Consider the following 26,219-nt stretch of genomic DNA (forward strand, 5'->3'; position numbering starts at 1 on the left):
GGGGCAGACACGGGTGGGAACCAGAGATCATACCAACAATAAGAATAATAATAATAAGGGGTAATAACTCCTCCAAGCCACGAAATCGTGCAATGTTGATCCCTCTTCTTCTAAATTGAAGCCCTCCTCAACAGAACTAATGCAGCAGACACATGTGCAGCGCAATATATTTCGCTCTCCCGTTTTCCATCTTACATCCCACGCGTGCCACGGCGGCGGTGCCTGCGTTACATCGGGGATGACTCCAAAATACCAGGCAGCATGCTGTGAAGAGTGGATGCTTGACGAACGTGGCCGCGTCAGCATCTAACAGGAAATGGCGTCAAGCACAAAAAACCATCTGCGACTCAAACTACCCGTGTGTGGCCGTCCTAAAGCAAATACTGAGACACATTCAAAACAACGTAAAAAGAGAGAAAAGGAACCACCAGAGTGATCCAAAAGAATACACCAGTATATACATACACAAACACATACATCACTCCGCATAATTCGTCGTTCCTTCTCTCGCTGCTCTTTCTACACAAAATCAGAAGTATAAAGAGCGACAGGCATGTCCTCCCACACAGTCCTCGTGGAACAGGAGAGAGAGTCATTGCAGGCGCCCGCACAAAAAATAGAAACAAACCAACAATCAATGACGCTTTCGGAGCGGAGTCCGATGGGTGGCTGCGCAGCTGCACAGCCGTAGCCCCCACACCCTCCCTCATGTCAGCCAGCAACGCACACTCACAACCTCCAGGAGATGACGCGTCACGGAAGGGCTTCATCGATTGTTTTCCCTAACGCCTTCCTGAATGCATCCTATGGCCCGCACACAACCACCATCGTCGAGCACGTCCTCGTTACTAAGTACAGATATGAATGAGAAGGGACACCAGTCCCCATACACGGTGCGGCAGCGGCGGGCGCAAAACACACGCACACACACTTTGCGTGTCCGCCCTGGGATAGCGTGATAGTTCGATAATCCGTTGTCGTCGATAATCGATAAAATAAAAGCAACAAAAAAATCACCCAATATATATATGAATAATGGAAATAAAGAAAAGGTATCCGCCAGAAGCATCCACTTCATGCCGCATCTGCGAGGGCTTTGTGTCTTCTCGCCGCGTAACGGTACTGTTGGGGTCGGGGCTTTTACACCCCAAAAATGAGAAACTGCGATAATTCTTTCGTCCAGCAGAGCATCTTCACCTGTCCAGAGGGGCATAATTAATGCTGCAGCTCGCACTGGGTGCACCGTCGAACAGGCTCAGAGTGTCGGAGCGGGTGTCACCGGCCATGGGCTCCTGCTGTGGTGCGGGTGGTCGGTACGACGACGCAACGGTGGTGCCCGAGGCGTACGAAGATGACGTCCTGTCGCGAGGCTTCTGCGTCTCCTCGTCGCTCTCCTCGTCATCGCGCAGCAGCGCCTCCAGCCCTCCACGCCGCGGCTCGCGCAGCTCCTGCCAGTGGCGGTCCTCCGCGTACCACACAACGACGCCGTACACAGTGACCGCAAGCACCACAGTCGTCAGCAGCAGCACGATAGCCGCGTACGCCCTCGCACCGCCGTCGCTCGGCGCAAGGTGGTTGGCCGCGCTGACCAGGCACAGCGCCGCAAGCAGCACAAAGCCCGCAGTCTGCATCACCGTCAGGAAGGCCGAGCGCATCATGTTCGTGAAGGCAACCACGCCCGCACCCGCAATCAGCACAGCCGCCATGCAGAAGTACTGGACGTCGCAGCCTCCCACGGGCGGGTGCACAGCCGCAATCAGGCACACCACACACAGCACCGACAGCTGGAACACGCACCAGTACACGTGGCTGCCTCTCATGCTCGTCAGCATGCCGCCGTACATCCGCTGCTGCGCCGTGGGGTGCCAATACCCGACGGGGTACAGCAGGCGCTCGTGCAGCGGCTTCCTCGAAAACTGCCAGTACCTCGTGAAGCTCGCGCCCACGTGGCGGGCAATCAAGTAGCACACGCCAGCAGGAAACGCCGCACCGTACAGCACGCCAACAACTCCAATCACGCGGTGCTGCACGCGGGCGCCGGGCATCGCCAGTGCAAGCACGGAGCCGAAGAAGACGCCGAGGTCCATCGCGTGCGCCACGACGTACGTCAGGCTCGGGAAGCGCATCGCAGCCCACGCACTCGCAGCGTCCACGCCGCGCCAGCGCTGGAAGGCCGCCGTCACACCGCAGTGCACGCAACCGAACACAACGGCGAGCAGCGCGTTGCCCACCACCATCCACAGCGGGTCAAGAGCAGCGAACACCGACAGGAAGTACGGCAGCGCAACGGTGCTCGCACGCTCCTGCGCCGAGGCGCATGACATCCTCGCAAACACGCCGAGCGCCTGCATCTCCAGGACGGAGCCCAACCCGCCGGTCACCACCACGGCAACAGCCGCCGCACCCGCAACAACGCCGGTGATCGCCGAGAGGGCGCTGGCAGCGGCGGGCAGCGTGTCGGATCTGATCGTGAAGGAACCAAGCAGCACACCCTTGCAGCCGCCAGACACCGCCACAGCGTCGCACCGAATGACTATCGTCTCGTCGGCAGCAATGAAGTAACCGCGGTGCACGGGCACAGCCAGCTCCAGGACGGTGAAAGGATTCGTCGCGTTGCGCACCCACGTCGCGTTGCGCAGCATCGCTCCCCACGGACCACCGAACCCACTCGGCTGCGCCATCAACACCGGCACGAAGCTCAGGTGCGTGCCGAGCTGCGGGTCGCGCTCCCACCGCCACGGATGTCGTTCTGCGTCAGACTGCCACCAGCCGCCGTCGTCGTCACAGCGAGCGTCGGGCACGCCACGTCGCTCCACCACAGCGTGCCGCTCACCGACGCCGTCGGGGTCCGCGTGGGCGGCAGCGCCACCGTCTCCGTCACCTGCAGGGTCTCCGTCGGCCCGCAGTGTGTCAGACTGTAGCGCGTTGCGCTTAGGCTCGGCGTCGAACTTGGTGTCGGGCTGCGCGTCTCCGTCAGCGTCGCCGTGTGGCTCAGCGGCGGCATGCCAGGCGTGCGGTTGCACCCGTCCACGTGCGGCAGGTACACCGGCAGGCAGTCGCGCCCGTACCCGCCCTCAGCACAGCGGCAGCGACACGACCCCGACATCGCCCTCGTCGCAGCAGCAAAGCAGCGCACGTCGGCGTCGCACACGCCACACGCCACGGGGCGGAATTCCCCGATGATGCCGGCGGACCTGTAGTCCATCGGCCGCAGCGCCTGCCCGTTGAGCGTCAGGCACCCCACGACGAACCTTCGGCCGGCGCCCACGAGCGCAACGGTGCCGTCCATCACGACAAGCCCGCTGTCGGCGTTCCCGTGGAGCGTCAGCGTGCTCTGCACGAGCTCCGCACTGCGCGGGTACGAAGGCACAGACAGGAGCCTGCCGCTGATGCTGTTGCCGCGCACCGACAGCCACGACCTGGACGCAAAAGACGCCGACCCCCGCAGCTCCAGCAGCGCGCCATCGGTCAGCGCACCGGCGTTGTCGTTCACTACGACGGCGGACGCGTTGGCCTCCACTCCGCTGTCAAACACCAGCCCATGCGCGGCGTACACCTGGCTCCCCGACACGCGCAGCACAGCGCCCCCAGACGCAACCACGCGCGCACTCGCGTACAACGCATACTCGCCACCGAGCACAGCCGCGTCCAGCGCGACACCGCCACCGACAAGCTCCAACACAGCGCCGTCCATCACCACCTTCCGCCCACCAGTCATCACAGTCACGAGGGCCACGCCGGACACAACCAGCACGGACCGCACTAGCCGCAGGCCCGACAGCACCAGCACCGGTGCGTACGGCGAGGACTGCGAGCCGGGAAGATACACAAGCGGCGTCGACCTCGCGGCAACCAGCAGGGAGTCCGTCACCGTCAGCACAGACCCCGCGGGGAACGTCCCGGTCAGAACAAGCGCACCGTTCAGCGCCTCCACATCGCACACGGACAGCTCCACCGGCCCGCCCTCGTCGCTCCCCGCCGCTCCCGCACCGCGCAAGCCTCCTCCGCCCATCACGTACAGCACGGCGCCGTTACGCAGCGACACGTTCTGCACAACAATCCGCACGCCGTCCCGCGCCATCCACGGCACGTAGAGCACCGGGCTCACGCCGTCCAGCACAACGCGGCGCAGCGTCACCTCGCTCGCACCGGCGGGCACAACGAACACCGACCGCACCGTCACGCCCTCGCGGACGAACACACTCGACGCAGTGCCCACAGCGGGCGGCAGTGCGAGAGCTCCCACAGGCACGCACGCCTCGCCGTACCCGCCGCTGTCGCACGCGCACACGCACACACCGTTATTCATGCTCGCAGACGCAGTCCGGGGCGCGTAGCAGTGCGTGTCCCTGTCGCAGACGTCGCACCCAGCAACGTCGATGCTCCCAGCGTCGCCAAAACCAGCCGCTGCGTACTCCGCCGCCGTCGAAAGGACACGCCCACCAGCGTCGTTGCACGCCACCCTCACATGCGCCCCAGCCGCAAGCGACAGGCTCAGCGACAGCATCCGCGGCAGCAGCGCTCGGTTGCGCACAAAGCTCAGCGTGCTCCCAGCAGCGGTCACGGCGCCAGCGGCGTGGAGCATCTCCCTCGAGACGCCGTCGTGCACGTTGCCCTTCGCCAGCAGCATCGACCCGCCATTCAGGCTCACCGTCGAATAAAACGCCACCGCGTAGTCCTCCGTCGACAAAAAGTCGCTCCGCATAAACGCCACAGCAGAGCCCGACACGCTCACAGCCCCACCCACAGACACCGCGTGCTTGCACAGCAGGAAGTCGCTGTCAACAAACGCCAACACGGAGCCGCCACTGGCCGCAACGCCGCCCTCCACCGACACGCACAGCCCCAGCGCCGTCTGCACCGACAGCCCGTCCACGTACAGCGCACCGCGCGACGACAGCGCCACGCCGCCAACCAACAACACGCCAACAGCGCCGCGGAACACAGCCGCCACATGCGCGCGCGCGATGGTCAGCACACTCCCAGTCAAACTCACGCTGTGCACCACGAGGCACGCGGACGCGTCGCCAAGGCCGTAGACGCTGCGGTACGCAACACGCTTCTCTGCGATCAGTACCGAGTCCACCACAGTGACGCGCGAGCCCGGCGGAAATCGGTTCGCCACCAGCACGCCGCCGCCGGAGCGCGACTCAAGCCCGCTGATCAACACATCGGCACGCTCGCCAGCAGGCGGGTCGGACCGCCACCCAACAACGTACAGGCTCGCTCCGCGCACAAGCGTGCAGTTCACCAGCGTCACGTTGCGCATGCTCCCTGACATCGACTCCACGTCCACCACGACGTCCGCCGCAAAGGTCACACCAACGTAGCACAACACCGACGTCCCGAGACCGGCGTTCACCTCCACATCCACACGCACGTCCCGCACGCACAAGTCGGCGCCGTCAGTGCTCGGTGGCTCGGGAACAGCGACGGGCAGGCACGCATCGCCGTGGGCGCCCTCCGCGCACGTGCAGGCGCAGCCATCACTCGAGGCCGTCGTCGTGTACGCGGGGAAGCACGACGCCGCGAGAGTGCATGGGCCGCCGCAGGCCAGAACGGTGGCATTGTACACGGACGGGATGGCGTATTCCGCCTCCTCCTCGCCGTTCACAGTGTTGCACGCGGCCACAATCGCTCCGTTTGTGAGATCGCGGGACCTTTTGGGTATCCGCAGCACTTTCGGCGTGACCGTGCTGGATATGAATTGATTGCCAGACACAGACACCACGAAGTCGCGGAGATTCACCGTGGGGTTAAAAACAGCAAAAGCAACCACTGGGGATTCACGGCAGAGGTTGTCGCTCAACTGCAGCCAGGAGTTGTAGTAAATGTTGGAGGATTCGCCTGAGATAAAAACAACCGAGCTTCCCTGCATGTCATTGCCCTGAAAAACAACCGCTGAAAGAGACTCCACACGTAGGGCCCGAACAAATGACATAAAGTACCTCACCGGCCTCGTCACAAGGTTGCCTCGGATCACCACAGCAGAGTTGTTCAGTACATCCAGCGAAAAGGATTCGCTAGACCTTTTAAAAAGTATCAGAGTCCCGTTAGCGCCAGGCATATGAAACGTGTTGCCCACCACCGCAAACACGGAGTGCCACGACACCCTCAGCAAGGATTCAACAACGTGAATGGCGCTTGACGATGCCCTCACGCTCTGAAACACATTGCCACTCAGCACCACCGCGGAGTCGTTGCTGATCACCAGCTCATTCATCGCAACACACGACGGCCTCCCAAGTTCCAAACCCGACCGAGGGACCAGCCTCGTGACCGTGAAGTGGTCCCCGCTGACCGTGATGTTCGTGTGCGGTGGAAACACACCCTCCAAGCTAAGCAGCGCGTCACTAAACGTGTTGCCGGTGACGACAATGTTCAGCGCCCCAACAGCGGCGTACGCGTTGCCCAACAGCAATAGCACGGCACCGTCCCTCCACGTGCATCCATCGAACATGACGTTCGCCACGTCGCCCGCCATCGCCCCTATCAGCACCGTCAGGCTCATGCCGCCCCCGCTGAACGTCAAGTTGCGGTAGCACAGCCACGACAGCCCGCCGCCCACAGCCTGCACCACCTCGGGGTACACCATGTCGCTGATGCACTCACCAACCGGCGGCGGTGGCGGCGGTGGCGGCGGTGGCGGCGGTGGCGGTAGTGGTGGTGGGCAGTGGCGGCGGACCAGCAGGCACAGGCGCCGGGACGCACACATCGCCGTGCCCTCCAGCAGCGCACTGGCACTTGCAGTCGCCGACAGCCGTCGTCAGCGGGGCAAAGCAGTCGCCGTCCTTCGTGCACTCACCGCACGCAGCAACCGTCGTCACGCTGGTGATGCCGTGGAGCTCCAGTTCGGCCGCCGTCGTCACCTCCCGTCCCGCGACCGTCAGGCACCCAGCAACGAACCGGTAGCCGGCGTCAGCCTGCGATAGCAGAGGCCTCGACAACCCCGTCGAGCCCATCTTGCAGCCAGTCAGCGTCACCACACTGCTGTCGTCAATGATCAAAGAGATGGATTCAGTTTCTTGAAGCATCGCACCCACTCCCACGTCGTTGTCGCGCCAGTCCAACCAGCTTGATTCCTGAACGATCCACAAGTCGTCTGCAAAGATGGCGCAGGACACAGAGCCACTGTTCCCCACCACGCGCAGCACGCTGTGATCCGACACGCTGAATCCTTGGTGCTGATACAGGAGGCTTGTTCCGGAGGCCATTGTGTTGTTGAGCAGCGCAAAAACAGAGTGGTCACTCACACTGAGCCTGTACACGTAAAACAGGAGTTCGTACCCATCAATACTGCAGTACCGCGTGTACAGCGAGCTGCCACCCACCAGCGTCAGCGTCCCAATCGAGTACAAACCAAACGCATCACGCTTCGTCGCATGCGCCTTGACGTTGCTCACCAAAAGCGAGGACACTCTCAAAACAACGTTCTGTAGTACCACAACGCTCAGCGTGTTCATCCTATTGTCGGGCAGCTGGACCTCGGAGGACTGTGCCGCATCAACCTCCGTGACGGCGATGTCGCAGTGCTGCGGGAGGGCGAGTGCAAACACAACAACGGAGGAACGCAACACCGCCTGGCTCACGCGGATCAGGACGCCGGATGACTCCGCCGCCTCAGCACCCCCAACAAACTGCAGCGCAGCACCCTCACGGAATGTGCACCCGGTGAGCGTGATGTTGATGGGGAGATGCAGCGGCATACTGTCGAATGAAAACGTCAGCGTAGCACCCACGCCGCTGAACGTCACACCCAAGAAGCAGTGGTGCGACTTCCACATGCTCAGCGTGAGGCTTGTCAGCGTCTGGTTCACCACGCAGCTCGTGTTGCCGTCGACGGCTCTCTCCGGCAGGGGCGGCACAACCGCGTCGGGCACCTCGAGGGGAAGACACGACGCGCCATGCCATCCGTCCTTGCAGCTGCACGAGCACGAGCCGCGGTCCACCGACTCCGTCCCGGGCATGTAGCACGCCGCATCGTCGTTGCATGTGCCACACCTGAACACCACCACGCCCTCCGGAAACACATAGTCGTACGACACCTCCTCATTACCCTTCAGGTTGCACCCAACCAAAAACCGCGCGGGTGACGTAAAGACAATGCTCGATGGTAAAAATTTGGCGAAAAAGGCCCTCGAGTCCACCTGACGGTTGTTTGCAAGCACCACAGTGGTGCCGCTGCCCGACAGCCTCATTTTTTGCTTGGAAAGCGATATACTTAGTATTGAAGCTGCACTCACGCTGTTGCCCTCCACACGACACTGCGCACCGCCCTCAAGTGTCACCGAGCCAGACAAATACACCAGCGCAGATTCAAAAACATCCGTGCTTTCAAAAAATTCGCAGTCCGCCACTCTCAGCAGCCCCGCGGAGCTCACGGTGGCCAAAACCCAAAAAAAAAATGCCATTGACTGCGCTCATCGTGTTGTTCTCAACGTCAAAGTAGCCGCCATTCTTCAAAGCAACGGCGTAAACGCAAACGGCTGATTCCATACCGCGATCATCCCCCGCTACCCTCAGCGTGTTTCCCTTTATAATGATCCCGCCACCATCAACAACAGCAGCATTGGGAAAATAGACCGCGTAACAGTTCCCCTCGATGTAGTTGTCGAGTAGCAGCAGCGTCGAGTTCACCCCCAAAAAAAAATTCAAAAATAAAATGGCGTAAGACGACATCGTCAAAAGTTTACTACCCGCCACCAGTATCTGGGAGCTCGCTCCAAAATGGCCCTCAAACACCAAGGCGCCAGAATCCAGCATCGAAGAAGTCACGTTCACGTGCACGCGTGCATCACTCCCCTTAATCAGCAAGCTCATGAAGACGCACTGCAGCAGCGTGATGTTGAGTGTCTGTTGTGGCGCGTCAAAATACGACAGGTCCAGAAAAACCGCGGCGGTGAAGGCCACATTGACGAAGCACAGACCACGCACACCGGGATCAGGAACGTCCACGAAGCCGATGATGCCACCGTGCACGCAGCGGACCTCCGTGTTGTCCGCGTCGGGCAGCGGGAGCGGCCCAAGGCCGTCCGGAACCGCAGCCGGCAGACACGTGTCACCGTGGCCGCCAGCAGCGCACACGCACTCACAGCCGCTGATGCTGCTCGTCCTCGCCGCAAAGCACACGGCGTCCACGGTGCACGCGCCACAGCCCAGCACCGTCACGGGCATCCCAATATTGAGTTCTTCTCCGTAATTCGTCACAGGAGAGCCCCTTGCGTCGTTGCACACGCCGTAGATGATCGGGCACGCGTCGGACGGTGGTGACCAGTTGCTTGTCATACTTACAATGGTAGACGAGTACGAGCCGTACGTAAAACTGTTGTGCAGTATCGACCACACACTCTGATCGCGGAACGCCACGCCGTTCTCGTTGGCCACGTACACAACGTAGGCGGTGCGGAACTCGTTGTCGCGGTGCACCAGCCAGCTGCCGCCAGTCACAGTCAGCGTGTTTGCAATGAGCATGGCAAAGCCAAGACGGAAATTGCTGGACACAATCTGCAGCACGCTGCCGCCATCCACCGCAACGTCCCCAAACATACAAGCACCTTCGTAGTATTCGAAGCTCGGCGCACTCCACGAGCTGTTCTGTATGGAGAACACCGAGCCGCCACTGACACGCAGGTCCGACGCAAGAGCGTACATCACGTGCATCCGTGAAACGACGGCGCAGTTGTCCATGTAGAAGACGCTGGACAGGTTCACGCCGAGGCCGCGCTCCACAAGGATCGCAGCGCACAAGCCCCCGCCACACACCAGCTTCGACCGCGTCATGAAAAACCGCGTCGACAGAAGCCGGACGCCGTCCAGGACAAGCGCGGGGCCGTACCGGGATCCCTCGTGGCCACGGGTCGTCGGCACGTACTGCGACCCGCCAACCGTCGCGCGCAGCGTTGAGTTCGCCAGCAACACACTCGAGTGCGGCGGCATCGCGCCATGCAGCACGATCGTGACCTCCAGCGACGTCACATTCGTCATGTTGACGAGGACGTGCGGCACCAGGCGCGCCGTGCTCTCGCTGAGGCCGCCAATCCGCAGCTGCGCGCCGCCCGCAAGCACGCAGTGGCGCAGTGTCACATTCAGCGCGTCAGCAAACGCGTCCATCAAGCGCAGGTCCACCGCCACAGTGATCGGTTCGCTGAACACCACCGAGTCGAAGCACGCCGTCGCACGCCCACCGCCAACCGTCACCGACTCCGTCAGCGTCACGCCACTCACGCAGCCCTCCGCAGTATCGCCACCACCGCCGCCGGCCCTCGCAGGCGGCACGTCGAACGGCAGACACGCCTCGCCCACACCGCCGGCACGGCAGCTGCACACGCAGTCGGAGAACGACGCCGTCAGCGCATCGAAGCACGCCAGCGACGTCCTCTTTTCAGAACACCTGCAGCAAAGACCGTCACCGTCAGCAGCGGTCGGTGCCTTCCTTCTTCACCGACGCCGTCGCGCGCCTCCTCCATCAAAAACACAACGGGATCGGCAGCCACACGCAACCGCCAGCACCGAGTGCGAGAGGAGCAACCAACCATACCAATGCATATATCGTGTGGGTGTCGTTGTTTGTGTGTGTCTACGGCCACAAAAGGAAAAAAAAGCATTTAAGGGGAAATACAACCACAGCGGGGCGTCAAAAAAAACAAACAAGATGAACGGTGAAACGCAACACTGCACGGCTGCCCATGCTGTGGCGAGCCGCGGGACAGGTTGGAAAGTAAAAAAAAAAACAAAGTTAAATCCGTCTTCCATTATGAATTCACTTAAAAGCAAAAAAAACTGCACGCTGGTGCGTTTTTTTCGCCTGCAGATAAAAATAAATAAATAAATAAGATACACCCGTTACAGTCGTTTAAACCCCGGCGCCCACACATTATTTATATTCCACTGGGACACTCGGCGTGGTTTCGTGCCCCCATTCCATTGTCTCTTTTATTAGCCGGCGCCATCGGCGTGGCACACAATGCCGAGAGCGCCTATGATCGCTTTAAAAGAGGGAAAAAAACACTGAGTAGATCCATTAATTGTCGGACCACAAAAAAAAAAAAAAAAAGAAATAACACGAAAAAACGCGGTGCTGGCGCTGGGGAGAGCATGCCTCCACATGGAGGAAGAGCTCTTCACAGCGAAGGGGATGTAAAATAAAATTAAAACCAGATGAAATAAAATGGTTAAAACAAGGCGTCACAGAAAGTGGCAATTACCTAAAAGAGTGCGTGGCCAGACGCATATGTTCCCGCTGGAAGCAGGAAGTCCTCACCGCGATTTCTCAGTAAAGGACCACAAAGGCGCAAAACCCCAGCAGCAGCAACCGCGACACGCCCCCACGCATGGAGCCGTCACCTTTTCCTTTTTTGCCGTCACCTTTTCCTTTTTTGCCGTCACCGCTTCCTTTTTTGCCGTCGCTCTTCTTGACCATTTTTAGTTCACCGACACTCAGTGGGCGGTTGTACAGAAAGACGTTCTTCACAGTCACAGGAGAGTTTTTCATACCGCACGCGCCAAAGCAAAAGCCTGCGAGCTCAAGTGGCGTCTCACCTGTTACCATCGTCTCCTCTTCCCCCAGCGACTTGCCATCAATGTACACAGAGCTCTTGTTGCCTTGCAGCATGAGTGCCACTTGGTATTCTTTCCCCGACTCCCAAGCGTCACTTTTTGTTGTCTTTTCGTATTTGAACATCGTCATCCACTTTCTATCCGCGGTGTACAAGATTCCCATGGTATGCGAGGAATTAGTGTCCCCCAAAATCGCACCCAGTAGAGGAGCGTCCTCACTCGGAGTCTTTTCGATGGTCACCGACGCCACAAGTGTGAAGTTGCGGTTCAAGGATACATGACGCACATTATCATCCGGAATGCTCACGGGCCAAATTACCCCGGAGTCAGGCTCCGTCAATTTCAATCCATCCTCGACCTTCGTGGCGTTCGTCACCGTCGCATTCAGGCAAAGGTAATCGTCGTTCCACGTGCCGTTGTTGGCCGATGCGTTGGACAATACCGCCACCAGACCCGCCGTGGGTATAGACAAGTTGGAGAAAAAGGCGTCATTTTGCGCCCAGGTCTTCAGAACAGACTTGATTGTACTCAGTTCCTCCGCCAAGTGGGAAAGTGAAATGACACTGTGTTCACTACTGCCCCTCTGTTGTAAAAGATGCAAATTGCCATCCGAGTACAGCAGGCCGCTGGCGAACTCCCACCTCACAGCAGCCTCCTCCACGGCAAGCGGTCCAAAATAAAACGAGCGGTTGTTGTCCGTGACCCAAAGGTAGAGCGGATTGGCCTTATTCTTCCCCGAGAAGTTCCCTCTCTGAATGTACAGCATGACCTTCCTGCCCTCAATGGTCGCGGTGATGAGGGCTTCCACGTGCAAGCTCAGATCCCAAAAGAATGATCTTGATTTGACCCACACGCCTGGGAGTGTCCCGACAGCCTCCGTCCACGTTGTCCCCATGTCACGCGACTCGTACACCCTCTGTTCATCCTCGCAGTCAACAATCATGAGAAGTGATCCCTCCCACTCGGTGATGCGGGGGTTGTGGCATTTCGCAGGGGAAACACCCTTCGAAAGCGACCAGGTACTGCCGTTGTCCGCCGAGTAAATGATCATGGAGCAAAAGTCACCATTTCCGCTCTCCGCCATCAGTGGAAACACAACGATGCCATCCTCCATCAGAACACCTGAGCCACCAGCGGCAATAAACTTTTTCAATTTACCTTCGTGAGCAGCTATAGTACTCTCGTTCAACAGAGACCTGATTTGGTCCCATTTGATACTTCCAGTCGGCTCGCTGCTCGTAGGCCTCGTGACATCACCCACAACCAGTTTCAGACCCAGGTTGTCCCATTTCCTCCTCCCATCACTTTCCTTGAGCCCACCAAGGCTTCCCGCAAGAAGAAACACCTTATTGCCCTTCGTGGTGGTTGTGGGGTGGTAAAAAATCTCCACACGATCATCCGTTCCATTTGTTGTACCAAGCACAGTGTTTGTCTTCCATGTACTTTCACTCACCTTGCCAACAAGAGTGGACCAATCCCACGAGGAGTCGATGTACTCCGCAACAACATCAGAAGAAATGGGCTCAATAATTTTATTACGTTCAACGGGATGTTCGCGATACACGCGACCCTCGGCAAAAGCAGCAATTACTCCACCAGCACTGACGAGAGAGGGTGAAACAAATGAATCCCTCCGAATTGAGCCAGTCTCCTCTTTCGGCAGCACCTGCGTCGTCCGCGGCACAAATAGATCGACCGTATGAGGCAATTGCGCATATCCCGAATTACTCTTCACAACGTCTGCGGCATCACAGGGGCCGCAGCACATCATAACGAAGAGGAGGAGCAGCACAGCGGAAGTAAACACACGCCGGGACATGCTGGGCCTCTGCGGCTCACTCTCTCTTCCTTCCCTCCTCCTGCCCCTGGATCCGGTCACGCGGCAACGGTTGTGTGTGCGGGGCGCCATGACTGCAGCAACACGTGAGAGCATGTAAATATGCGTGCGGACGGTGTGTGTGTGTGTGTTGTTGGAACTTTCAGAGCCTTCGAATTTCACAGTAGCGATTAGCGTTCGCTTGCTTTCTTTCCTAGCGTGTCTGTGTGCAAGAAATGGAAAGACAGCAACAGCGGCAATACATCAGACACGTCAGTGAGGAGCAGAGCAGAGCACCCACGCAAAGAGCGGGGCTCGAGAAAACCCGTAAGGAACAGCACGGAGAACCACCGCCCACAGAAAAGAGCAGCAACACGGCAAGTCACGGCGGGCCGTCGGTGTGTGCGGGCCAGCCCTCACGCGGTGCAACACGCCACACCCAGCAGAGAATGACAGACAGACAGAGAGAGAGAGATGAATGGACGCCGTCAAGAGGCACTTACAATCAACATGGCCCGTGAGCATGCGGCCACTCCACGCAGGAACACAGCAGGAGAAAAGGGGGAAAAGCAGGAAGCAGCACAAACACACGGGAGAAACAAACGACAGGCGGGAAAAGCATCGCCACGGTCCTCATCCTGGCCGGCAACTCCACACCAGCCCTCACACACACACACCATCGCAGTGCCGTCAGTCCGCGGGTGAGAGGATTCGGCCTCCACACAACAAACTCACACACCGCCAACAGTCACCCAACATGGACGAGAAGCGACACACCGCGCCACCGCCTCCAGTTAAATCCCACGGCCAACGGCATACGGCCACAGCCCGCTGCCGGCACACAACGCACAGCGAGCAATCACCCAAAGAGCCACACGCGGAAGCGGATCCTCATCCAGCCATGACGCGGCGACAAAATTTCCAGCCATTCCACCCACAATGGGATTCGGTGCCTAACTCAAAGAAGTCACAGGCGGTGCATCACGCCAACAGCAAAAGTGACTCGCGGTGCGCGCTCCCTCTCTCCTCCTCCCCTTCATGCCCACGGAGGAAGCAGCAGCCACACGCAACCGCCAGCACACGCTACAAAAGAAGCATCAAAATCCACTGCAATGTGCGTCTTGTGCGAGCATGTGGTTGTGTGTGCCTGCAGACACACGAAGCAAAGGAGTAAAAACAGGAGCAGAGCATGTGAGGGGACGCACAAAAAAAAATGTACAGCAGAGGTGCATGGCAGAAATAAAAAGACTGCTCAGGCTCATGATACTGCACTGCAGACAAAGCAGCGGCAATTCATAGAAAATTTATTAAAATTTTTAAAAAATGATCTTCACCCTTCCACACCTCACACTTTGGAAACAATAAGAAAAAAAAAAAGAAAAATGTCGTCCTCTATTACGGCTACACACAAATAATAATAAAGAAAGAAATACCACACAAAAAAAAATTTCACTGGTTACTGTGTGCGCCCACCAAACTGTTTGTATATTTTGCCCGCACATTAAAAATTGAATGTTTAAATGTCTTTCAACCGTCCGACCCTCCGTGTGTCCGCACAGCGTTTATATTTCATGGGGTCATCTGCGTGCTGCTGCTCCCCTCAGCCGTTTTATTGGTGCGTGAGTGCGGCCCGCAGAGCACAGTCACTCGTGTGTGTGGGGACTGAGAGAAGCACGCAGACATGACGGGAGTCGCGTCACTTCATCGGGAGAGTGAGCGCAGCAAAAAAAAAAAATCATCGCGGGAAAAGAAATGCTGACGGCACTGCCGGCGCGTGAAATAAAAGCAAAAAAATGAAAAAAAAACACGGCGGCAGGGTGTGGCTGTGTGTGTGTGGCGCTGCGGGTGTCTGCCCGCCCTGGCCGCAAAGAAAACAAACAAGAGGGAAGAAATGTGTGCTCCGCCCCACAGGCCCTCGTCGCGCGCCCACACGTCACGGCTCTTTCAGCGCGCCGTTCGTCGCGGCCCCTCCTCATGCGTGCAGCAGGCGAGGCGCACAGAGCCGTCGTCACGAGCGTGTCGGTGGTGTGCGAGTGGAGCAGTTGGGCGGGAAACACACGGCACCCCTCGCAGGAAGAGTGCAGCAACAAACAATTAAAAGAGGGAATAGTAGAAAAGAAAAAAAATCCATAGTGATTGCCCTAAAGCAGCAAGAAAAAGAAGGGAAGTGATTTACAGAAAAGAAAACAAAAACAAGGAAAGCAAAAAGAAAAAGAAGAAAATGAAATTAACAAAATTCAGTGTTCAATGCTGGGATGCCGCTCAGTTGTTGCTCCACAGAATTTCGCAACTTTGCTCTCCCCAATTCATTCAGCAGAGAGCCGCAATACTCCACAGCCCCAGAAGCAGCAGCAACAACACCCGAGACACACAAACATGCACGGTGCTGTCACGGTTCAGACCCATGGACAGCAACTCCGCAATTTCCCCGGTGAAGGTGTCGTTGTCCGAGTGTCGTGCCGCGCCTTTTGTTGAGGGGATCCCTTCGCCTCCAGGCGTGGTGTTTGTATTAGCCGGTGCGGTGTCGACCGTCTGTGGCACCTCCTTGCCTTCTCCAGAAGAAAATTCGGCCCTCTCAGTCCAAGAGATGTTGTCGGTGTCCTCCGCGGATCTCGGTTCGGCGTCAATCCCTGAAGGAGTGAGGCTGCTGTCTGAGTTCATTGCTCTCTCGGAATTTCTGTCCCCCGCCTCGAGGCTGAGGCTTTCCTCCGCGCCGGTGGTTCCGGTTCCAGTGGGCCGCACGTCGTTATTTTCAGCGGAAAGCTCAATGCTTTTCTGCACTTGGTGCTCACCGTACACTGGTCCGGCGGCCGTTTCCATACTCAACGATGCAGTCACTGGAGACGTTGATTTGCCACTCCTGTCATCCGCTTCCCCATCCTCCTCTGGCAGTTCTTCATCATAACTTCCAGAGGACATTTCAACATCGGTAACCTCCGTTAATTTCGTTGACTGTGGGTCTTGTGGCTGCAAGTCTGAACCCCGCTGCATCGATTTATTCTCTTCATTCGGCGTGTCTTGCCAAGACGTTTCTTCCTCGGAAAGCTGGGCATTGTCATCTGAACGAGAATTGTCTGCGCTCTCCGTTGCGATGGCAGGTTCAGGAACAGATGATCCCGCGACAACCGTGGAAGAGGAAGCTGCAGGCACCGGATCATCGACGCTGTTGTCTCCCTGTTCATCAGTATCACTCTCATTCAATTCATCATGGCTGGTGGCGCTTTCTTCACTGTTTGACTCGGAAGCAACCAAAGCGTCCGTGTTGGCCACCTGCCCTGTGGGTTGTTCCTCAACACCCAGTGATGGAATAGTGACTTTGCTGGCATGGAGTTCATCCAGAACATCATCTTCCGACAGTTCCTCGTTGTACAGCATGACGTTGGTAACTGTCACGTGGCCGCCCGTTGCAATTTGGTGCTTACTGTCCCCACCGATGTAGAAGTGTGAAATCCTGTGCGAGTTGAACAGACTCGTATTATATTTCATGTGGCGCATTTCCTTTCCATCTACAACGACAGTCCAAAAATCAGAATCCATTTGCAGTACCACCTGATACGTCTTGTTTGGTTCCCATTTAGCAATATCATCAACACGCTTCGAGGCAGCACGATTCCCCGGTATGGCCAACCACTTCTTGTCGTGGGTGTACGACAGACCAAAGAGGACAGTGCTGCTGGTGTCATTCATCCTCACGCCAATCAAAGGAACGGGGCTGCTGTCTTCCTTCGGCACCTCGTGGATGGACACCGTCGCTACAAGAGTGAACTTGTTGTTTGCAAAGTAGTACGGCACAGTCTGCCCCATGTCGCCAACGGGCCACTCCGCCCATGATCCTTTGAACGTCAATCCATTGGGAACCCTTCTCTTCCCATTCTTCACTTTTGCATTCACGCCGAGGTACTCGTCCCTCCATGTGTTCTCAGAGAAGTTACCGGACAAGAAGCCAACAAGCCTGTTAGTGGGAACAGGACCATTGCACATGTCCTTTCTGAGCGCGTCAACAGTGCCACTTGAACCGGAACGGCATGTTTTCAAGGCGCTGTCCAAATCCTTCCATGTCTTCACCACTTCCTTTATCCGCTCCAGTTTCTCGGTCAGGCGCACAGCAACAAGATTGTATGATCCGTCACTCTTCTTGTTTTCGTACAATGAAATCAACTCATTATTATTATCTTTTATCAACAGCGAGCTGGCGGCGGCGTCATCATCTTCACGGGATACCGGCCCAACATCATACACACGTGCCTTGTCCGTCACCCAAAGATGAAGCCGACCTTCTCCATTTTCCTTCTCATACACCGGCGCGGTGATGAGCATCACTTCCTTTCCCTCAATGATTGCGGTGGTGGATCCGCTCTGGACGCCGTACCCTGTTCGACCATGTGAGTTGCCCCACACACGATTAATTGACTCACCCAACGTATACCAACTGACTCCATGCAAAGTGGACATGTAAACGTCATAGTAGCCTCCAGCACAATGAGCCATCATGAAGAGTCTTTCGCCGTATTGGTCTTCTTTCCACTTCACCAGGGTTGGATCCCTGCAGCCCTTACCAGGCGTCTCGGATGAAAGCTCCCATTTGTTCCTTTGCTTGGGGAGACGTATGGACAGTAAAACGCTCTCTCCATCCTTGCCTTTGGCCTGCATGGGAAACACAAGCGTGCCGTCACGCATCACAGCACCCGATCCTCCACCGCCAATTAACTCGGTCAAGGAAAGAGATGCTGCTTTGCCTTGAGGGTTCACCAAATGGGTCTCATTCCATCTGATTTTCTTCTTTTCGCCCTCATCAGAGACAGTTCCCTTCACGAGGAAAAGGCCCCCCTCATTCGTGCGTTCAACCTGTTTCTTTGTATGGCTTTGCTTTCCCAGGAGCATGTACACACTGTCCTCAATTACAAGCGTCGTTGGTCGCGTTATGCCGTTTGTGGCGCTGATACCCTCATACCCTTCCTTTAGAAGATCTGCGCCAAAGATGCTCGCATCTGCCGTCGAGATCTCCGTTGAATCAGCAACAACATTTAAACCAAGGTACTTTGACGCAATCCCAGTAAAGCTGACGTCGCTGCAGTCGCCTCCATCCTTGCAATGGACTTCAGCAATAGCAAATACATGACCCTGCACCTCAACAAGAGTGGGACCGTGAAGCGAAGCACTTTTGGTATTGATCTCAACGTCCTTCCAAGTAGCATCTATCCTTGTCGTCCCTGTAAATGGATTAATGGCAATACTTGAATTGTTCTCCACAGCGTGTGCACCTCCACAGCCGCACCACACCATCACGACGAGAAGGAGCAGCACAGCGGAAGCGAACACACGCCGGGACATGTTGGGCCTCTGCGGCTCACTCTCTCTTCCTTCCCTCCTCCTGCCCCTGGATCCGGTCACGCGGCAACGGTTGTGTGTGCGGGGTGCCTTCACTGCAGCAACACGTGAGAGCATATAAATGTGTGTGTGTGGGTGGTGTGTGTACTGTTGGTCCTTTCAGAGCCTTAGAATCTCACAGTAGCGATTAGCGCTTGTTATTAACTTCTTTCCTTTATGTGTGGGTAAGAGAGAGAGAAGTTAAGAAAAAGGAGTGAAACAGTGAACACCGCTAGCGTCCACAGTGAGTGGCATCATCATCATCCCTGCCGCAGTCACCCTCAACAACAACTCACGCACGCAGACAAATGAAACGAGAAGGAAGAACAATGCAGCGGGAACACACAGCGACTGCCACCACCACCAGCAGCAGGAGCCACGCCCGGCACGTCGTTATTCGTCACGCGTCAGCACACACTGAACAACGCCCTCACAAAAAAAAAAAAAAACAGCAGGATAAAAAAACACAGCCGCCCTTCACGGCACACACGCGCTGCCGCCAGTCGTTTTACTCTTGTCTCTTCCAACGCACCCGCACATCGCCCCGCACAGCCGGAGAATCCTCCGTCGGCGTACGAACAGCGGGAGGAACACATCAAACCGTGCAGCTGCTGGGCTGAAGCCTATCCGCAATAATCCCAGACACCAAAATGCCACGCCGCCCATGGGCAGCAAGCCTAGGAAATCACGCTCACAGCACGGCAACAAAACAAATCGCGGTCATCCGTCATCCCTCCTCGCAAGGGCCTCCGCAGCCACAATCCTGTACGTGCGTGCGTTGTCAGCGTTCACGCCGCCCCACAGCGTGCGCAACATGGCGTGTGCATGTGCTCGTGTGTTTGTCAGCGCCTATACTTGCAGAGCAGCTGTGCGCCACAAGAGAGTCTGAAGAAAGCAACGGCAGAGAGAGGCAGATAGTACACACGCAAATTACTCATATCATCACACACACACACACACACACGCAGCCGCGGAATGGGTGCACTCAACCACAAAATCAAAAAGAAAAACAAAACAAAAAGCCGAAGCGTGGGACGACCAGCGCACACACACTCTCATTACTCCCGTAAAGCAAAACACGCACACAGAGGGAGAGAGAGAGAGGTCGCCCACTCAATGCAATAAAAACAAAACAGAAACAGTTACGGTGCTCCGCCCACGCAGCCAGGCAGGACGGCAGCGGTGCGTGTCGTGCAGAAGAGAGCACCAACGGGCCCGCATGGGTGTGCATGCATATATACAATGGGCACATTATTGTGTGTGCCTCGTGGGGTGAGGTGAGGGCGAGAGTCCATGCAAGGGGACACACACAGAGAGAAGGAAGAGTGTGTGCGGGCGGTGCATGGCTCTCTCTCCCTCACTCTCACGCGGCCACCACCGCAGCCGCAGCCGCACACGCAACAAGAAGAAGAAGCAAAAGAGGGGAGGTGGTGTGCGAGACCGCGGTGCTGCCGTCACTGTTGTCAGGTGTCGCCGTATTGATTTTGGTAAGGATTCGGGCTGAGGTCGTGTTTTCTTTGTCTGCTGCTTCTTCTTCTTGAGTGGCTTTTTTGACTTCTTCTTCGTCGGGTTCTTCTTTGGTATTATTTGCATTTTCCGCCTCCTTCTTCTCGTTTCGTTTTTTTGTCTTTGCCTCGTCCGTGGCTTCCTTTTGTAGTTTCTTTGTCGCATTTCCTCCGTTCTTTCCCGCTGCTTCTTCGTCAACATTTCCATGCGATCCTTCCTTTTCCGCCTCGCTTACGTTTTCTCCTTCTTTTTCTCCCTTGGATTCTTTTCCCGCTGCTGCTGCTTCTGCTGAACTATCTTCGACGGCTGTTTGCACTTCCTTTGTAGCCACCTGCTCCGCCGTTCCGTTTTGCCTCTCTGTTTCTTTTCCGGCTGCATCTCCTCCGGGAGCCAATTTCGCTGGTGCCCCCTCCGCCTCTCGTAATCCTGCTGCTTGTGGCAGCACCACTGGACCGGCACCCCCTCTTTCTCCTCCAGCGCCGTCCTGGTCCAACACGGGATTTTGAGGATTACTGACGTCAACGGGTGAAGGAGGCCGAGAAGCTGCGGCTCCTTGAGCAGGTCCACGGCCGGCAGCGTTGTTTTCATCTCCTTCTCGTTCTTTTGTCGTGCTTCCTGCTTTTTCCTCCTTGACCCTTTCCTTCTCTTCTTCGTGTCCTTTATTTGAAGTTTCGCTGTCTCCATTTCCCGGTGCGGCGTCAACAACCTCGTCTTTAACATCATTGTCGTCTTGGCGTTCATCCTGACTCACGTCCCCTTCCTCTCCTTCACCATCTAAATTCCCTCCAGTTCCGTTTATCGTCGGCTCAGAAGCCTCTGAAAGTTTTCCTGACTCCTGTCCATCTGGTACCTCTCCCGGAATTGGCTTCACCGATGGTTTCAGTGGTCCGTCCAACGAATCAGTATCCGTCTCTGCCTGTACTTCCGAGGAGGATCCGCGGGTGCTGTCATCATCGGTGGTATCATCGCCAGCAACCACCGCAGAACGCTGACGTCTCCAGACGCGACGGCCATCCCCAAACGCACGCACACCGTCCATCCCCCGACGCACGCAATCATCAACGGCGAAAGCATCCTTCCTGCCTTCTGTCCTCCTGCCGAACGCCTCCGCGCATTCCCTCCGCAGCTGAGCGTGCCACCGCAAAACAAAATACTCATCCGCACCGCCATCACCTCCGCCAGCAACATCGGCCGCCACCACACTAACACCGCACCACAGCACGCAGAGGGCACACACCAGCAGCACACGGCCAGTCATCATCGCCATCACTCCTGTCACCTGTGCGTAGCCTTCAGCAGAAACTAACTCCCCGTCAACGCAGAGTGAAAGCAAAAGAAAGAGAGACATGTCACACAACCACGCACCGTCCCATTCAGCTATGAGAGTAACGCACCACAACAACAACAGTTAGGTGAACGCCGCTCAACAACAATAAAAACAAAAGAGGAGCGCTCCCCGCTCTTGCCCCGTTCCTCACGCTCACAAAGTCACCATCACTGTTATTCCCTCTCCTCAGACCCTCACAGGCGCGCCACGCTCACCTCAACACGTGCCCCTCCACCACACGCAGTCCGTCATGCGCTCCCGCTGCGCCGCAACGTCCGCCACCTCCTCCCTCAGTCAAGCAGCTCCGTGTCCTCCACAATCGCCGCCATGCCCCGGCCGCGCAACACACACAGCGCCACAATGTCGTGCCGCCTATCCTCCACAATCACGAGCGCAACACCCAACAAATACACGCGCACGTGCTACATGTGCTGCAACCACACGTGGATCAGGTTGGCCGTCATGTGCTGCAGCCTGTTGTCCTTGTGCTTGTGGCACCAAAAAGACATGTGGCCGGCGGCACCGCAGTGCTGGAAGAAGTACGGCGCAGCAACCGTGCGGGTGTCCGTGTGGCTGTAATCGCGGTTTAACCCTTCCAGCAAGAACGGGATCAGCGGCAGCTCATCCAGCGGGTTCGGCCTCTTATTCCTCCTTCCTTCGGCGCCCCGTCCTCCTCCACAGCACCAGCTGCCGCTGCCGTAGACCACGCTCCTGCTGCAATCACTCTCACAGAGAGGGAGGAGTGTGCGGATGTCTGTCGAGAGCACAGCGACTGTCATCGCCAGAGGAGGCCACCGTGGCACAGTCCGTCACGCGTCAGCACACAACGAGCAGGCAACGCCATCAACCGGAAGTGAAAATACATTCTTGCAGAGCACTGTGCAATATCTTTTGTGTGTGGGTGTGCTGGAGGAGCAGAAGGGAAAAGGAGCACAGAGAGGCAAATCAACAAAGCAAGAGGCACAGCTGGATGGCAGCGATACATGCGGCACGGCCCCGACATCAACAATCACGCATGGTGGTAGCTCACACAAAAAGAAGAAAACAAAACAAAAGAAAAACACGGCGGCAGGGTGTGGCTGTGTGTGTGTGGCGCTGCGGGTGTCTGCCCGCCCTGGCCGCAAAGAAAACAAAACAAGAGGGAAGAAATGTGTGCTCCGCCCCACAGGCCCTCGCCGCACGCCCACACGTCACGGCTCCCTCAGCGCGCCGTTCGTCGCGGCCCCTCCTCATGCGTGCAGCAGGCGAGGCGCACAGGGCCGTCGTCATGAGCGTGTCGGTGGGTGTGCGAGTGGAGCAGTTGGGCGGGAAACACACGGCACCCCTCGCAGGAAGAGTGCAGCAACAAACAATTAAAAGAGGGAAGAGTAGAAAAGAAAAACGTCCATAGTGATTGCCCCAAAAAGAAAAAAAAAGGGAAGAGTGGAGCAAAATAAAAAAAATTAATTTTTTTAGAAACAAACATAAAAAACGTAAGAAATTATACTCCGAACAGAAAAGAAAAACAATTAAAAGCCAAAAAAAGAAAAAGTCCGTGGTTGCCCTAAAGCAGCAAGGGGAAAATGGAAAACATTAAAAGACAACAAAAACAAATTATTCTCCACGAAGTAAAATATATTCCTAGCGGTGTGTGTGTGTCCTGCAGGGAACGGCACAAGTGTCCCACACTGAGGCCGCACACTCCTCACAGAGCCGCAAACCCCCAGAGCCCCAACAGCAGAAAAAGAGGCAGCAGTCCGCTCCCAGCAGAATTCAAGCTCACCTCTGGCACAACAAATTGCACATCCTCAGTCCGAGAGGTATTCCTCCTTGCCGCTCCACCCTCACTCACTTCTTCAACTGCATGGGGGTTCAATGTCATTGGCACCGTTGAAGCTGCTGCATTTTTCTCTGGGCCAGACACAGCAGACACAGCAGATGCGATGGTTTGAGAAACACCTCTCGCTTGTGGTTCCGGAGCTCTCTTTGGAACGGGTTTCCTGTCCTTGATTGCAGTCATCTCAGTGGGATTCAGTGGGCGGTTGTACAGAAAGACGTTCTTCACAGTCACAGGAGAGTTTTTCATACCGCACGCGCCAAAGCAAAAGCCTGCGAGCTCAAGTGGCGTCTCACCTGTTACCATCGTCTCCTCTTCCCCCAGCGACTTGCCATCAATGTACACAGAGCTCTTGTTGCCTTGCAGCATGAGTGCCACTTGGTATTCTTTCCCCGACTCCCAAGCGTCACTTTTTGTTGTCTTTTCGTATTTGAACATCGTCATCCACTTTCTATCCGCGGTGTACAAGATTCCCATGGTATGCGAGGAATTAGTGTCCCCCAAAATCGCACCCAGTAGAGGAGCGTCCTCACTCGGAGTCTTTTCGATGGTCACCGACGCCACAAGTGTGAAGTTGCGGTTCAAGGATACATGACGCACATTATCATCCGGAATGCTCACGGGCCAAATTACCCCGGAGTCAGGCTCCGTCAATTTCAATCCATCCTCGACCTTCGTGGCGTTCGTCACCGTCGCATTCAGGCAAAGGTAATCGTCGTTCCACGTGCCGTTGTTGGCCGATGCGTTGGACAATACCGCCACCAGACCCGCCGTGGGTATAGACAAGTTGGAGAAAAAGGCGTCATTTTGCGCCCAGGTCTTCAGAACAGACTTGATTGTACTCAGTTCCTCCGCCAAGTGGGAAAGTGAAATGACACTGTGTTCACTACTGCCCCTCTGTTGTAAAAGATGCAAATTGCCATCCGAGTACAGCAGGCCGCTGGCGAACTCCCACCTCACAGCAGCCTCCTCCACGGCAAGCGGTCCAAAATAAAACGAGCGGTTGTTGTCCGTGACCCAAAGGTAGAGCGGATTGGCCTTATTCTTCCCCGAGAAGTTCCCTCTCTGAATGTACAGCATGACCTTCCTGCCCTCAATGGTCGCGGTGATGAGGGCTTCCACGTGCAAGCTCAGATCCCAAAAGAATGATCTTGATTTGACCCACACGCCTGGGAGTGTCCCGACAGCCTCCGTCCACGTTGTCCCCATGTCACGCGACTCGTACACCCTCTGTTCATCCTCGCAGTCAACAATCATGAGAAGTGATCCCTCCCACTCGGTGATGCGGGGGTTGTGGCATTTCGCAGGGGAAACACCCTTCGAAAGCGACCAGGTACTGCCGTTGTCCGCCGAGTAAATGATCATGGAGCAAAAGTCACCATTTCCGCTCTCCGCCATCAGTGGAAACACAACGATGCCATCCTCCATCAGAACACCTGAGCCACCAGCGGCAATAAACTTTTTCAATTTACCTTCGTGAGCAGCTATAGTACTCTCGTTCAACAGAGACCTGATTTGGTCCCATTTGATACTTCCAGTCGGCTCGCTGCTCGTAGGCCTCGTGACATCACCCACAACCAGTTTCAGACCCAGGTTGTCCCATTTCCTCCTCCCATCACTTTCCTTGAGCCCACCAAGGCTTCCCGCAAGAAGAAACACCTTATTGCCCTTCGTGGTGGTTGTGGGGTGGTAAAAAATCTCCACACGATCATCCGTTCCATTTGTTGTACCAAGCACAGTGTTTGTCTTCCATGTACTTTCACTCACCTTGCCAACAAGAGTGGACCAATTCCACGAGGAGTCGATGTACTCCGCAACAACATCAGAAGAAATGGGCTCAATAATTTTATTACGTTCAACGGGATGTTCGCGATACACGCGACCCTCGGCAAAAGCAGCAATTACTCCACCAGCACTGACGAGAGAGGGTGAAACAAATGAATCCCTCCGAATTGAGCCAGTCTCCTCTTTCGGCAGCACCTGCGTCGTCCGCGGCACAAATAGATCGACCGTATGAGGCAATTGCGCATATCCCGAATTACTCTTCACAACGTCTGCGGCATCACAGGGGCCGCAGCACATCATAACGAAGAGGAGGAGCAGCACAGCGGAAGTAAACACACGCCGGGACATGCTGGGCCTCTGCGGCTCACTCTCTCTTCATTCCCTCCTCCTGCCCCTGGATCCGGTCACGCGGCAACGGTTGTGTGTGCGGGGCGCCATGACTGCAGCAACACGTGAGAGCATGTAAATATGCGTGCGGACGGTGTGTGTGTGTGTGCTGTTGTTGGAAATTTCAGAGCCTTCGAATTTCACAGTAGCGATTAGCGTTCGCTTGCTTTCTTTCCTAGCGTGTCTGTTTGCAAGAAATGGAAAGACAGCAACAGCGGCAATACATCAGACACGTCAGTGAGGAGCAGAGCAGAGCACCCACGCAAAGAGCGGGGCTCGAGAAAACCCGTAAGGAACAGCACGGAGAACCACCGCCCACAGAAAAGAGCAGCAACACGGCAGGTCACGGCGGGCCGTCGGTGTGTGCGGGCCAGCCCTCACGCGGTGCAACACGCCACACCCAGCAGGGAATGACAGACAGACAGACAGAGAGAGATGAATGGACGCCGTCAAGAGGCACTTACAATCAACATGGCCCGTGAGCATGCGGCCACTCCACGCAGGAACACAGCAGGAGAAAAGGGGGAAAAGCAGGAAGCAGCACAAACACACGGGAGAAACAAACGACAGGCGGGAAAAGCATCGCCACGGTCCTCATCCTGGCCGGCAACTCCACACCAGCCCTCACACACACACACACCATCGCAGTGCCGTCAGTC

General features: G+C 56.5%; 4 protein-coding genes and 2 pseudogenes across 4 annotated transcripts, besides 11 other annotated features; all 6 read right to left on the reverse strand.

Annotated features, from left to right (window-relative positions):
• Positions 1 to 10,913: part of a sequence feature (areas not merged during assembly with more than two copies in the genome that could not be assigned to a particular haplotype) that runs on past the window's edge.
• Positions 1,196 to 10,354, reverse strand: Tc00.1047053509905.130 (annotated as a pseudogene).
• Positions 6,617 to 6,683: a microsatellite.
• Positions 10,811 to 10,832: a sequence feature (AT_rich).
• Positions 10,914 to 11,893: a sequence feature (heterozygous, non-Esmeraldo-like haplotype).
• Positions 11,270 to 13,489, reverse strand: Tc00.1047053509905.150 (trans-sialidase, putative; the record flags this gene model as incomplete). The annotated part of the gene is made up of 1 exon (XM_811759.1): positions 11,270 to 13,489. One exon carries the CDS (start codon positions 13,487 to 13,489, stop codon positions 11,270 to 11,272), a length of 2,220 nt encoding a protein of 739 aa, XP_816852.1.
• Positions 11,894 to 15,866: a sequence feature (areas not merged during assembly with more than two copies in the genome that could not be assigned to a particular haplotype).
• Positions 14,672 to 14,697: a sequence feature (AT_rich).
• Positions 15,521 to 15,599: a sequence feature (A-rich).
• On the reverse strand, positions 15,683 to 18,817 carry Tc00.1047053509905.170 (trans-sialidase, putative; the record flags this gene model as incomplete). The annotated part of the gene is made up of 1 exon (XM_811760.1): positions 15,683 to 18,817. The coding sequence occupies one exon, from the start codon at positions 18,815 to 18,817 to the stop codon at positions 15,683 to 15,685; it is 3,135 nt and encodes a 1,044-aa protein (XP_816853.1).
• Positions 15,867 to 18,290: a sequence feature (areas merged during assembly that could not be assigned to a particular haplotype. This can correspond to areas where the two haplotypes were merged or to regions with more than two copies in the genome that were merged during assembly.).
• Positions 18,291 to 26,219: a sequence feature (areas not merged during assembly with more than two copies in the genome that could not be assigned to a particular haplotype).
• Positions 19,683 to 19,706: a microsatellite.
• Positions 20,103 to 21,512, reverse strand: Tc00.1047053509905.180 (mucin-associated surface protein (MASP), putative; the record flags this gene model as incomplete). Its single annotated transcript, XM_811761.1, has 1 exon — positions 20,103 to 21,512. One exon carries the CDS (start codon positions 21,510 to 21,512, stop codon positions 20,103 to 20,105), a length of 1,410 nt encoding a protein of 469 aa, XP_816854.1.
• Positions 21,755 to 22,216, reverse strand: Tc00.1047053509905.190 (annotated as a pseudogene).
• Positions 23,002 to 23,026: a sequence feature (AT_rich).
• On the reverse strand, positions 23,257 to 25,521 carry Tc00.1047053509905.200 (trans-sialidase, putative; the record flags this gene model as incomplete). The annotated part of the gene is made up of 1 exon (XM_811762.1): positions 23,257 to 25,521. The coding sequence occupies one exon, from the start codon at positions 25,519 to 25,521 to the stop codon at positions 23,257 to 23,259; it is 2,265 nt and encodes a 754-aa protein (XP_816855.1).

Source organism: Trypanosoma cruzi, genomic scaffold (assembly GCF_000209065.1).
Source record: "Trypanosoma cruzi strain CL Brener 1047053516519 genomic scaffold, whole genome shotgun sequence".
Taxonomy (NCBI): Eukaryota; Euglenozoa; class Kinetoplastea; order Trypanosomatida; family Trypanosomatidae; genus Trypanosoma; species Trypanosoma cruzi.